At 45.5% G+C, this 12,842-nt stretch overlaps 1 protein-coding gene across 1 annotated transcript in view; it reads left to right on the top strand.

Annotated features, from left to right (window-relative positions):
- The window catches only part of JPH1 (junctophilin 1), a 1,083,555-nt gene that overhangs the window by 915,844 nt on the left and 154,869 nt on the right, over window positions 1–12,842 (top strand). The window contains exon 4 of the mRNA XM_069621220.1: window positions 2,399–3,024. Within this exon, the coding sequence (XP_069477321.1) occupies window positions 2,399–3,024 (626 nt within the window). The remainder of the gene's footprint in view (window positions 1–2,398; window positions 3,025–12,842) is intronic.

The following is a 12,842-nucleotide window of genomic DNA, read 5'->3' as shown; positions in this document are numbered from 1 at the left end:
CCGTCTTCCAGGGCCTGAAACCCTGTAGATGTAAAGGCACCATCTGTCTTTCCACTATCATCAAGGATTGCTCAGAAATGTTATTCCCCTTCAATACTAGATTTATCAATACCTCCTTTCAATTCTGCCCTCATCCCTTCAAGCCTTAAGGAAGCTTTGGTACTTCCACTTCTAAAAAAACAAACCTCACTAGACCCTGCTGCCCCTAACAACTACCGACTGATCAGCTGTCCCTTTTATCCTGAAAATACTGGACAGAGGGGCATACATCCAAATTCAGTCATTTTTGGAGACCAACCACATCCTGGGAACTTGCCTATCTGGCTTCCAGCCAGGTCATGGAACGGAATTTGCCTTGCTCGACCTGAGTAACCAGCTCGATGAGATCAGAGAGGACGGGAAGCCTGCACTCCACCTTCTCCTTGACCTCCCGGCTGCATTTTAATCGGTTGACCACCAAATCATATGCCAACATCTCACCACTGAAGCCACTAACTGGGTCGCCTCCTTTCTGGAGGGCAGAACCACCTGAGTGTTCGCAGATAGCACCAGCACCCCCCCCAGCACCGATCTCATGCGGAGTGCCCCCAGTGTCGTGTGTCTCCCTGACCCTATATAACAGTCCCCAAAACCCTATTTTACCTACTAGACTCAATCTGCATTTCTTACATTAATTATGCAGATGGCACCCGATTCCTCCTCCTCCTCTCTGGCAACTACTCTGAAGACACTCGGACCCTAAACATGGCATACTCAACAATCTATGCTTGCATGGCCACCCACCGACTCTGTCTGAATGACGATAAGAAAGAGATCCTCCTTGTAGACTGTTTGGCAGTGATGATGAAGCTCAACGCCAAATGTGCCTCCTTCAATATTGACGGCACGTAAAATCCCAGTATCCTCCTCAGTGAAGACACAGAGTGTATCCTGACGACACCCTCTCACTCACCTTCCAAATGAACACCATTGCCTCCTCTGCTGCCTACAAAACAAAATTGATTAATGCATCTGGAGCCTTCCTATCTCAAGACAGTTGCCTCACAAGTGCCTGAGCTGTTATCTGGGCCAGGCTCAACTATTGCAATGCACTTTTCGAGGCAGATTGGCGCAGAGCATACAAAAGATACAGGTATTCTAGAACAACGCCCTCCGACCTGCTCTGACTATCCCGAAATGGGAGCACATCTCATTCGCTAGAAGAGAGACTCATTGGCCACCTATTCAAGAAAGAATCGTTTTCAAAACATTATCTATTACACACAAATGTCTATCCAACACTGCCCACTGTACTTGGTGGACAAAATCACCAGAGTCCATTCGGCCAGGCCACTGAAATCTACCTACTCACAACGACTAGCCCAACCGGAATTCAAACGAGCCAAAGCAGGAGGTGCAAGCTTTCCCACCTTTGCAGCAAATCAATGGAACGGACTGTCTTGAGAGCTGAACATTGATCCGGGTTTAGAGAAGGGCCCTCAAAATATGGCTGTTCACTTAATTTCACTGGAGAAACTGGTTATGTAACAGCGCCTTGATGCCTCCGGGTTTAGTGTGCTTTATAAATAAAATCAATAAATAAATATTCATTAGTATGCATGCCAAGTTTGTGCCAAGTGATGGGCATCTGGATTTTTAAGCTAAATTAAGTTCAGATAGAACCTTTACCCCATACTGTCCGCTGCTGAGAAAACTTCAGCAGTGAAAACATCTCTATTCACGTCTCTATCCAGCAAGTTTTGCTGCTTAAAATGTTGCCTGTTTTTTAAAGCATTTCAAATTAGGCAAAGCTGTGTGTCTTTTAATTTTGATGTGCTTGCATTTATCAATTTTTGTATACCTATGAACAAAGGCCCTGTTTTGTTGCTCTCACCCTCTCTTAAACTAGACCCTCATTCTCCCCTCTCCTACTGCTTTCCTCGCCCCAACCTCAAGACTAGTCCCTAAGATCCCATTCTTCCTACATTCCTATCTTCCACCTCTCAGAATATGAAATATTCAACAAGAATGTACATTGATTCAAGGACTCTTTGCAGAATTTGTGTTGTGATTAACCTTCCGGTAGTTTAATAATGTATCATTAGCAGAACAATTCTCCATTGTTGGTCACATATGGTCTTTTTGGGGTTCTCGTGACATGTTGGACCACGAGAGCTGATCCTAATGCATTATAGCTTATGTATTGTTTCAGCTGTCTTTTTTGCATCCCATTGGTAAGAAAATCAGTAATGTGAAGAAACCGTAGCCAAATTTATGGACATATATTGTTCATATCGGTGATGAGTGTATATTTTATTTGCTAATACGTAGTGAATATCTCCTTAAATATTCATAATTTATCAGTTATTTCAAATGCATTGGCTGATCCGTTATTTGTTTTGTTTTACCAATTTTTCAGGCCCTGATTACATTAGACAGAAGTTCCAGGATGTTTTGGAAATGAAAGAGATCCCTGAAGAAAAGGTCCCACAAAAACAACCCTCACCCAAAGAGTCACCCCATTTTTATAGAAAAGGTACTACGCCCCCGCAAACACCAGAAGAGAAGCGGAAGCCTACACCACCATCACTTCCTGTAAATCTGAAAAGAAAAAACTCCAGCCCTGGTGACAGCTTTTACATAAATGAAGACAATGGTCCACCAAGAGAGAACATAAAGTCAGATGACGTCAAGCCTCAGCCTTATAAAGCACTGCTGAAGGAGGAAATAGCAACGAAACCTCTGCCAAGCCATAACCCAACAAGCCGTAGTAACGGGGAGGTGCGCAATTATTACCATGGCTACCAGGTCAAGGCTGATGCAGCGCTGCCTCCATTAGAGCCAGAAGAAGATGCTGTGCCATTGCCTTCATCACTTGCACGAATGCCACCACCCCCCAAGCACAGTCCTAAGAAACCTTTTGTAAAACCACAAGCCAAAGAAAGTAAACCTGAGCCAAAAGTTCAGAAGCCTGAACCCGACACACCAAAGAAGCAGGTCAATAACATTACACACCTATCTGCGGAGATCAAGGAGACTCATTCGGTATGTAATGATGCACACTCTTCTACAGTGCCTTTCTGATTCCTAGAAAAACAAAGTATATAGTAGCTGAGGCTTAGTTTATATATAGGAATCAAATGCCATGCCTCTAATAAATATGTTCATACTCTTTAAAGTATTATATTACATTTTCTTTTAATGAAACACTTCTAAAGTGTCCTCCGATTGCCCAAACTGAATCGTTTTGCATTTGACATAAATTGGGTCTAGCTGGGCACAACTAAAACCTGCATTATTCCTATCACTCTGCATATAAAAGTCTCCTTGAGAGAGATGTTAATAAACGTCTGTGATGGGAAACTGATCCTTGCCATTAAAAAACACACATTGGGAAGCCAACAGTTGTGGCTTTTGGATAGGCATTTGGCAGGCTCTGCCTTCGTATGCTTTTAGAATTACACAATTTGCCAACGATTCACACCTTATCTCAGGTAGTACATTTAATTTGCTTTGTATCGAGCGAGGTGCCTGGGTAGTTGCATAATATGGCACATCAGGCTGCAGGTATTGCTGCCATGTACCTGTCGTTGCCATGATCTGCTCCGGTGTTAGCATGTTTGGCAGTTATTGCCATTGAAAGCTGGGTACTCAAACCATTGTAGTTAGAATGTCCCAATGACTGTTCATTTGCTTCACAATGTGTACTTGACGGTGTAGAATGGCCCTATATACATACTCCTATGTCCTGCCACCTTTCCTCCATATTTCTCGGATAATCTGTCTGTCGGGATGGGACTGGAGCACACTTTTTTTTAGCCCCCAAAACATTCTTTTTTTTTTTTACACGAGTGCCAGTGTGCATTGGGCTGCTCCCCCACTTTTTTGAGCCCGCCCTGCGCATTGCCCTTCAGTCCTTTTCTCAGCACTGTCAGGAACAGACACGCATGGCGCCGGCAGGACTTTATTTTTTTTTTCTCCCTGCTTTTTTTGTCCTTCATTAATTGCTGCCCGGGTCCTGCGGTTTTATTTTCCTATGCGGGAGCAAAAGGGTTGTGTTGTGTGTATCCTGTGAGTGTCGGTAAGCACAGCAGACCCTCATAACCTAGAGTACTTGGGTCCGGAACATCACTGGAATTCCTGTTTCTCCTGCGATTCCCGCTCAGTTCGAGCAATTGAGAGAAGACTCGCCAGATGGGAAGATGTTTTCCAACACCTTCCTCCGGTCCACCTGAGAGAGTGCCTCAAGGGAAAGAGAAGTCATCTGATTAGTACTTTGCTTTTCAGAGCACCCCACCCTGGTCAGGTAACCCCTTCCCAAGCTCATCTTGTGTTGGGAGGAGTCATATTGACTCTAGCACCTCTGGGGATCGCCCTGAGGTACCCCATTCAGTGACTAAACTGAATACTGGAGGCTCCTCCCAGGTCCCAATCCTTGGGACTAAACACCAAAAAGGGGCCATGTCTACTACCTGCCAAGCCAAGAATCGCTTTCTGGGGGCTAATGAAACTGGTGTAAAATCCAGTGTTACTCAAAATGAGGCTAATCAAAACACCAGCCATGCCAAGGGTGTTAAGCGGTCAATGGTCTGTCAAATACCCTAAATCCAAGTGTCCAAACCACTGAAAGCTCCTAAGACATTGGCCACAATGTTAATGGTTTCAGAAAAGCCTGTGATGCACTCTGCCACAGAGGGCCTCAACATGGCAGCTCCTCAGGCTGTGACATCAGCCATTTTGTCAACTCGCTCAACCACTACATCAGTTGGCACCAAGCCCATGCCTTATGCGTCTTTGGGAACTGACCCCTTTAGCCCAAGTGTGTATTGGACTCCTCAAACAAGAATGTCCTTACCACCAACAGTCTCTCCCCCACCACCTCCCCACTGTTACATTATGTTGATCCATGACTGGGGGGGCCTTGCATGGCAGAATTCATTAAGCAGACCAGTTCTGACTCCACAACCAAGACAAGGCAGTCCTCAGAGGATGCTTTTTCAGCAAGTTCCAAATTCTGATGCACTGTGGAACCGCTTCAGGGAACGTTTTACTCAGCCTCAGGAACCTCCAAGGCTGCTGGAAATTCAGCCTGTACCGTCACCTCCTCGGATCCGGTGGAATGGCCTCCTGGACCAAAGGATCTTGAGCCACTGCCACAAATGCAGTGGACCCTGTAGACATCCCTCCCGATAAAGGTGCAGTGGATGCACAGGAGGATGAGGAGGAGGCATCATCCTGAATTAGGGTGCTTCATGGCCAAGTGTTTGATTTAATGTCGTACTTGAATGTTAGGACTGATTATATATACTCTGGTCTGGTGGACAGATGTATAGGAGGCCAACCTATATTGTGACAGAGATAACTCTGGGAAGCTGTAGCCAAACCAGTTTAAGTAGCAGTGACAGGAGGTCTAGGCTAAGTTCTTCAGAGGTGGTGAGCTGGAAAGGGGTCCACAATGATGTCACACAATGGGAATTACTGATCACACTTAGACAGGATGTATAAAATGTATTTTTTATTTATGGCCAAAACACACTATTGAAATATGACTACTAGCAGATAGACCTATTACACAACACTATCAAACTAAATACATATATACATGCACTTTGTTATAGGGCGTAATACACATCAGAATCTCCTGCAAAGGAAAGGTTAGAATAGTATTATGCACAAAAAGGTCCACAGAGATGATCCCTGGCTAAAACTGTCCAGCCCTAAGTTGTCTGGGGCCTTTGCCCAATAGTATAGGTTAAAGTTCCACAGAGGTTAGGAGGCAAGGCAAAACAAATGTAGGGTCTCTGGGGTCCAGTGAACGGTTCTTAGGGTTAAGGTTCAAGTTAGACTAATGCCCAAAAGTAGCCGCAATAGTCAGATCTCTTGCGCAAGCAAGCAATGGCAAAGCCAAATGTGTGATAATTAAGGTTTATTATAAGCCCATTGATTTATAATGGGACTGTAGGGGTAGGCAAGACTCTGTAACTTACCCACTGTACTCTGATTCTTCCCCAGACTTGGCAGAACAAAGGAAGAGGGTCAGACGTTGCTTTTCCCGCCAAATGTCGGTCGCAGTCTTTGATTCACAGGGGTTGCAGGTTTGAGCTGATGTCCGGTTGGTTTCTTTCACTGTTGCAAGTACTCTCGATTGAAGAATGCAGCAAAACTTGATGCTGCACCCCTCTCGGGACTGGACTCTGGTCAGGTAAGCTATTTCGGATGGTGGTCACTGCAACATGGCGACACAAAAGGACTCTGCAGTCGGACTTTCCCTCCTATCTCGGGTCCCCTCAATGCTAGGACGCCAAAATTCCGCAGGAGGTAGTCTCATAGGGCCAGCTGAGGATCTCCCAAGTTTCGGGCAGAAACTTGGTATGGTGACACCTGCAGCTTGGTAGACCAGAAACGAAGCTGATCAGCCACAGGACACTTCCGAAGGCTTGCTTTGGCAGGCCACCGAGCAGACGTCAGTAATGGATGGTCCCTCCACTCCAAGGGTCACAGCTCCTTTGGAGGACTGCTAAAGATCACGAGCAAGACAGGGCTCCTCCAGGACAGCAGCTGAAGTAGTTTGCCAGGCCTCCTTCAGTCAGGTCTTGGGTTTCTTTGCAGGTCTCACAGTTGGAACACGATACTTGGCTCTTTCAGGTTTCTCCAGAATCTCCGAAGAATGGGTGCAGGGGTCCTCTTCTTACCCTAAAAGCCAGGTAAGAGATGCTGCTCTCACTAACCAATAGCAGGACTAGCCCACACATACACCCAAGCTGTGGTCCAATCAGGACCACTGGAGGGTCATTCATGCATTCCTCTCGGACACACTGAAAGCAGTTTGTGGATTGGGGTCAGACAGACCCAGCCCACATCCTGCCAGCAAACACACACAGCCCTCCAGTAGCCTGCCAAAAGCTTCTGCTTTCCCAGGCACTGGAAGTCCTTATAAGGATTTTCCTGGCCTCTCAGACCAGGAAGAAGGCTAAAGAACAAGATGGCAAAAGGACAAGTGAAAGCTCTCATGGCACGGCCATGTTTGGCCAGCAGCCACAGTTAGTAGCCAAACACAGTAAACGCGGTAAGGCTAAAACGAAAATCCCCAAAAAGTGGGAAAAAGCCACTGCTACCACAAGCATATCCTTTTAGCAGACCTAGAGTAACCAAAAATCCTCTTAGTGTTAGTCTAGGGCAAAACAAAAAATGCACCCCATTGTACTGCAGTGTAAGCTGCTGTGCACAGTGATAAAAAGTAACCACAAGTGATACAAAAGTAACCAAAAGCAGTAACGTAGTAACACGACCAAGGGAAGCAAGGCTTCCCAGTACTGACAGCCTGAGCAAAGGCTAGTGTAGTGAAGCTTAAGGCTTCACTGCACTGTGAAAAGTAAAGGTCAGATTCAAAAATAAAAGCAAAATGTTTGGGGGTTCCATAAAGATGGAAGGAAAGCTGCAGTAAAGAGAAATCATTCCTAACATTGAACATTTCAAATCCAGAGCTTCCTCCATCTGAAGTGGCCATGTTCTTGGGAGTCCTAACCTTGAAATGCCCTGAACATTCAGGCCTTATCCTGCAGAAACACATCTTAGCAAAAGCTTTAAAGCTGTGGAAAAAACCTCATTCGGGTACATAGGGGAATAGAAAAATAGACTCCAGTTAGAGCCTTCAATCTGCAGAGGAAATTCCATTGATTCCTTCTGCAGTTGTGGCTGCTGCCTCTCTGTATTCCAGGTCTTACACGTCCACATCCACCTACACAGCCTCTCAACTCCTATCAAAGGAAGATAAGGTGTTGAAAGGAGTGGGGAAGAAGTTTTTTCAAACTTGGCACTTCAGCTCAGACAGGTTAACGCCAAAGCTGTTCTAGCTGCTGCCAATTTACAATTGTGTAAGTAATTATCCGAAATAGAACAGTATGTTACACAAGACAAACTTGACCATTTCAAAACATGACTGGTGGATGCCAGGTTTCTGGTTCAGGACTCACCGGAATCTGCAGCCCACCATATCAATACTTTGGCGAGATGCCTCATGATTGGTGTTGATACCTGTTGCCAAGCATGGCTTCATATACCGAGTTTGCCAGGGATGTCCAAGAGAAGCTTCTGCACCTTCTTTTTGAGGGTAGGGAACTTTTTTACAGTTCCACCGCTGACGAGCTGACAAAAGCGAAAGCCAGCACTTTAACAGAGAATTTGTTTACAGCCTGCGCCCTCCCCCCCTTCATTAAGTCATTGCATGCTCAGAGGTCAAATTATTGTTCTAGACCCTTCATTTTATTTTGCAGTTTTTGGGGCAGGAAGTCCAGAAAGCTAGAATGCTCCCCTATGGTCCTCCTGCAAACAGAAAAGCAAACAGCAAAGAACGACAGAACCGGGTTTTCTCTCCCTCTCAGCTTCTTCCTCATCAGGAGCCATGCCCTATTAAGACTCCCAAATGATGGTCTGGAATAGTCCCATGAAACTCCAGTTGGGAGGCACATTTCTTTGCATCTGGAAGCTTGCCAGACCATAACAAAAGATCCTTGGGTATATTTTCAGTTTCCCATACGGGTTACCACCTTCCTCTTCGGGAAGTTTGTCCATTACTGCCCCCTCTGGCTCAGGTTCTCTCCCTCTCTGCTTAGAGATTCAAAAACGCCCATTCACAGTGCCTAAACCCAACCAGGTTGGCCTGTGCACGATCCTAGATCTGTCAGTCCTCAGTCTCCATCTCACTGGGAGAGGTTCAAGAAGATTACCCGCGCACAGATCCGCTGTTCTCTGCAGAGGCCGGACTGACTCTGCCAGTGGGCATTCAAGATGCATACCTTCATATACCAATATGACCCCACCACCAGAAATACCTTTGTTTCTCATTTGGGAGCAACCATATCCAATATCGAGTCCTGTTCTTTGGTCTGAGCTCACCGCTGAGGGTCTTTATAAAATGTATGTCTGTCAGTGTCCTTCCACAAGCTGCAAATATTCCATGTTTGTCCATATCTGAACGATTGGCTCCTGAGATCCCATTGTCCACAGAGGGGAAATTTTCCGAAGGGCAAACCGTACTTCGTCTTCTGTTCCCCCTTGGTTTATCGATGGACTGGAAGAAGTTCTCTATGATGGTCACTAAAGACCTGAATTTCATCAGATTTCATTGGAACACAGTGCTTGCAAGGGTTTTTGTTACATAGGTGCGTAGGAGAGATCTTCAAGCTTGTACACTCTTCCTAAATTCCACCCACATTACAGCATGATGGTTTCAGAGTCTGTGGTTGAAGTCCCACTGGCAAGGCTCAAGGTGAGACATACGCAGCTGACCATAAGGCGAGTTTGTTACCAGGCAACAGACCCCCAATCTCACATAATCCCAGTACCACAGGAAATTGAAGCTGATTTTATATCATCATGACAAAAGGCACTCCCTTTTCAGACCGAATCCCTCAGGTGACCATAACTACAGATTCCTCTTTGCTGTTTTTGGGAGCAACATTGGCACACCTGGAAGTATTCAAACTCTGGTGTCCGGTGCAATGGAAACAGCACATAAATTACCTAGAACTGTCAGTCATTTTCTTTCCATTGAAGGATTCTCAATCGAGATTCAAGAGCAAAGTGGTTTGCTTCAGAGCAAACAATGCCGTCTCAAAGTTCTATGTGAACAAGCAAAGGGGAACAAGGGGAACAAGGCCGCCACGCCACCTCTCTAATCCTACACAGAGGATCAGGACCCACACTCACTGGGCGACTCTGTGGATATCTCCTGTGATGACTTGTCAGCAGTTGCCTCCACCCTTCCCTTGATTCATCGTGCTCTTCTAAAACTAAGGCAGGCGAAGAAGTTCATGGTGCTTCTACCATTGGCCAGTCAGGTTTTAGTTGCAGACCTGACAAGCCTATCAGTCCTCTGATTTAATTGTCATAGATCCCGAACCTCCTCCATAAAAAAAAAACAGTTTGGCACTCCTCCCCACAATTGCTGAACTCACATGGACCTTTCCGAAGATAGTCTTCAAATCAAACAGGCAGCGCGCAAACCATCCACGCGTGCTCAGTATCGGAGCAACTAACACCCCACTACATCAAACCACAAACCCTTGGTGGCATTACGACTGCCTACATGTGGGAAGTAAAGGGTGCACATTTGCCCGGGATATCACTTGTAACAAAGTTACAAGGGATTGAATGCCAACATAACAAAAATTTCCAGAAATGGCCACCACCTGGGAGGAAAAATCATGGACATTTAAGGGGGTTAATTCGAAACATGTGATAATTTTTTCGATATCAATTAGTCATTCACAAACCTTTATTCGGCATGAGGCTTTTAGGTACATTACACATTTAAGTGTTTCTCTAATAAAACAATCAAGGATCACTTTCACATTATATTAAAATAGTTTTCAAAATCTGCTTTAAATTTAGATAGCCAGACCCATAGGCTAGGGCTAATGAGGCTGCCGTTGCCCTGGTCAATTTATATCTCTGGAAAGCTACCTTCACCCTGTCATTCATATCTCCCTCCATGGTTCGCTGGTTATACCAGTAAGCGGACAGACCCAATAGAGCAAGCCAATCTTTTGCATGAGGTAGCCAGCAAATCTTATGCTGGCCCCCTCAGCAACATTACATGCTCTAGGGCCTTCACAATATTTCTCCAACACCGGGCTACCCCAAACCTTAACCCAATAGTAGACCGGTTTGATCCCTATTTCCTCACCAATGGGTTGGGAGATTACACTCCATATTGGTGGTAATGGTTGGGGTGCTCTGCGGGAGCAGCAGGACTGCTTTCAAAAATCAATTTTCAGAGACTGTTAAAGATGTTGTATCAGTGTAACCCCAGATCCCAGCCACATACATCACTGCCACCTTGGCCTTGCCTGATACAATTTAAGAATTCTTCCTATTGCGCCCCTACCATGTCTTGTGTGGTATGACTTTATTGCCCTGCTATTTTTCTGTAATGTTATGTTGGTCATAAGAATCTGTTTACCCTATAGCCTCCACTTGTAAACCGAAGTCCCAGGTAGTCATACCAATCCACCTGTTCTAGCATTTTACCACCCACCTCCAGGTTCAGGGCTTTGATCCCAGTCCTTTTTGGGAAGAAAGCTATGGCCTTAGTTTTTGTGCCGTTGATCTCCAATCCCAATTTACTACACTCATCTGCAAAAATGGACAGGGCAGAACCCAGTCCCATAGGCGTTGTAGATAATAGGGCTGCATCATCTGCAAAAAATAGAACGGGAATGCGCTCCTTCCCCATTCTTGGCGTGTCCATGCTCTGCGCTTGTAGCCTCTCACAGATGGAGTTTATATACAGGCAAAATAGAATCAGGGCAAGGACCACATCCCTGGTGGACCCCTCTGTCCAATCAGAATAATTCAGTAACTTCACCTCCCAACCCCCAGTGGACACCCGTTGTGTTATTACTGTACAAATTAGTATTGGTCATAATAGTTCGTCGGGAGGTTGTTTTCTAGCGTGCAGGACAGCCCATAGTGTATCTCTTGGTACGCTATCAAATGCTGCCATTAGGTCCAGGAATACCCCATATAAATTGATGTTTGAGATCCTAAGGTACTTTTGGATCATTAGATGAAACCTAAAACTCTGGCCCACCGTGCTTTTCCCAACTTGGAACCCGGCCTGTAAATGGTTAAGTTGCTCGGTGTCCTCCACCCAGGTCGCTAGACGCTGCAGCAACACCTTCGCAATGGTCTTTCCTGCAGCATCCAACAATGAAATGGTTCAGTAGTTGCTGCGGTCCGCCCTGTCCCCATTCTTGAAAATGGGAACAATAACAGTCGATGTCCAGGTCGCCGGGACCCATTCATGCTATAAGATAACATTGAATATCATTGTTAGGACCGGGGCCCAGATAACTACCTCACTTTTGTACCGGTCCACCGGTACCCCATCAGTTCCTGGCGCTTTCCCCCCTTCTGTGCTTTTATTGCCCTCTCCACCTCCACCACTGTGATAACCAAACGATTGTCACCACCATTCTCTGCCTCAACGTCATCTCTCAGATCACCCGTCAGGCGCACACCTTCACTCCTTAATGGGGAGGTATACAAACCTTCATAGTGATCACGCCATCTTGTAGAGTTTATGCATTCAGGGGCGTTTACATCACCCTTTAAATCTGAGTCCATAATCAGTCTCTAGAATCTGACACAATCTGTATTTTTTACACATTCCATCATAGTTGCCCATTTGTCGTGCAGATACTGAGACTTTTTTTTCTGTGAGCTTCTTATAAGACCTCCTTAACAATTCTAAGTGTTCTTTGTCAACTGGGCCATTGCCCCTCACGTAGGTAGTCAAAGCCTGCTTACCTTCTCTGCAGTCCTTATCAAACCAGGTCCCTGGTTTCTTCCCCCTCTTTCTAATTAGTTTGACTCGGAAGGTCCGAAAATGGCCAACCAATTCTAGCATGATGTCAAAACTCGATCATTTGTGCTTATGGAGTGTGTTTACACTCCATATTAATTCATGTCTGATTTATGATTTTATCATATAATAATAGGGTAAAGTCCTCCAAGTTCACATTCACCCCTTTCACAGTGCGTCTGGTGTGGCCATGTACTGTCATTGTCACAGCTTTGTCAGCCGCTTTAAGGGTGGGGCGTGCGAGATCCTTTAGTTGAAGCATGATTGGTCTATGGTCACTTTCCATTTGCTCAAGTACCTCAAAGCCACCTACTCGATGCCAATCAGTACCTGACAACAGAGCATAGTCTATCCTAGATCTACCATGCTGGCAGTAGTATTTATACCTTGCCGGTTGGTCAGTATTGAACCGTCCATTACAACACCTTAAGCCGACATTATACAAGCTCCTTATGGTCTCTAGCTACTTTAGATGTGTTCTCACTAGCGGGTTGAC

The sequence above is a fragment of the Ambystoma mexicanum genome, chromosome 5q (genome assembly GCF_040938575.1).
Source record: "Ambystoma mexicanum isolate Mex_15411 chromosome 5q, UKY_AmexF1_1, whole genome shotgun sequence".
In the NCBI taxonomy this organism is placed as follows: Eukaryota; Metazoa; Chordata; class Amphibia; order Caudata; family Ambystomatidae; genus Ambystoma; species Ambystoma mexicanum.
The sequence above is the reverse complement of the archived record's forward strand: the minus strand, read 5'-3'. Positions and strand labels throughout refer to the sequence as shown.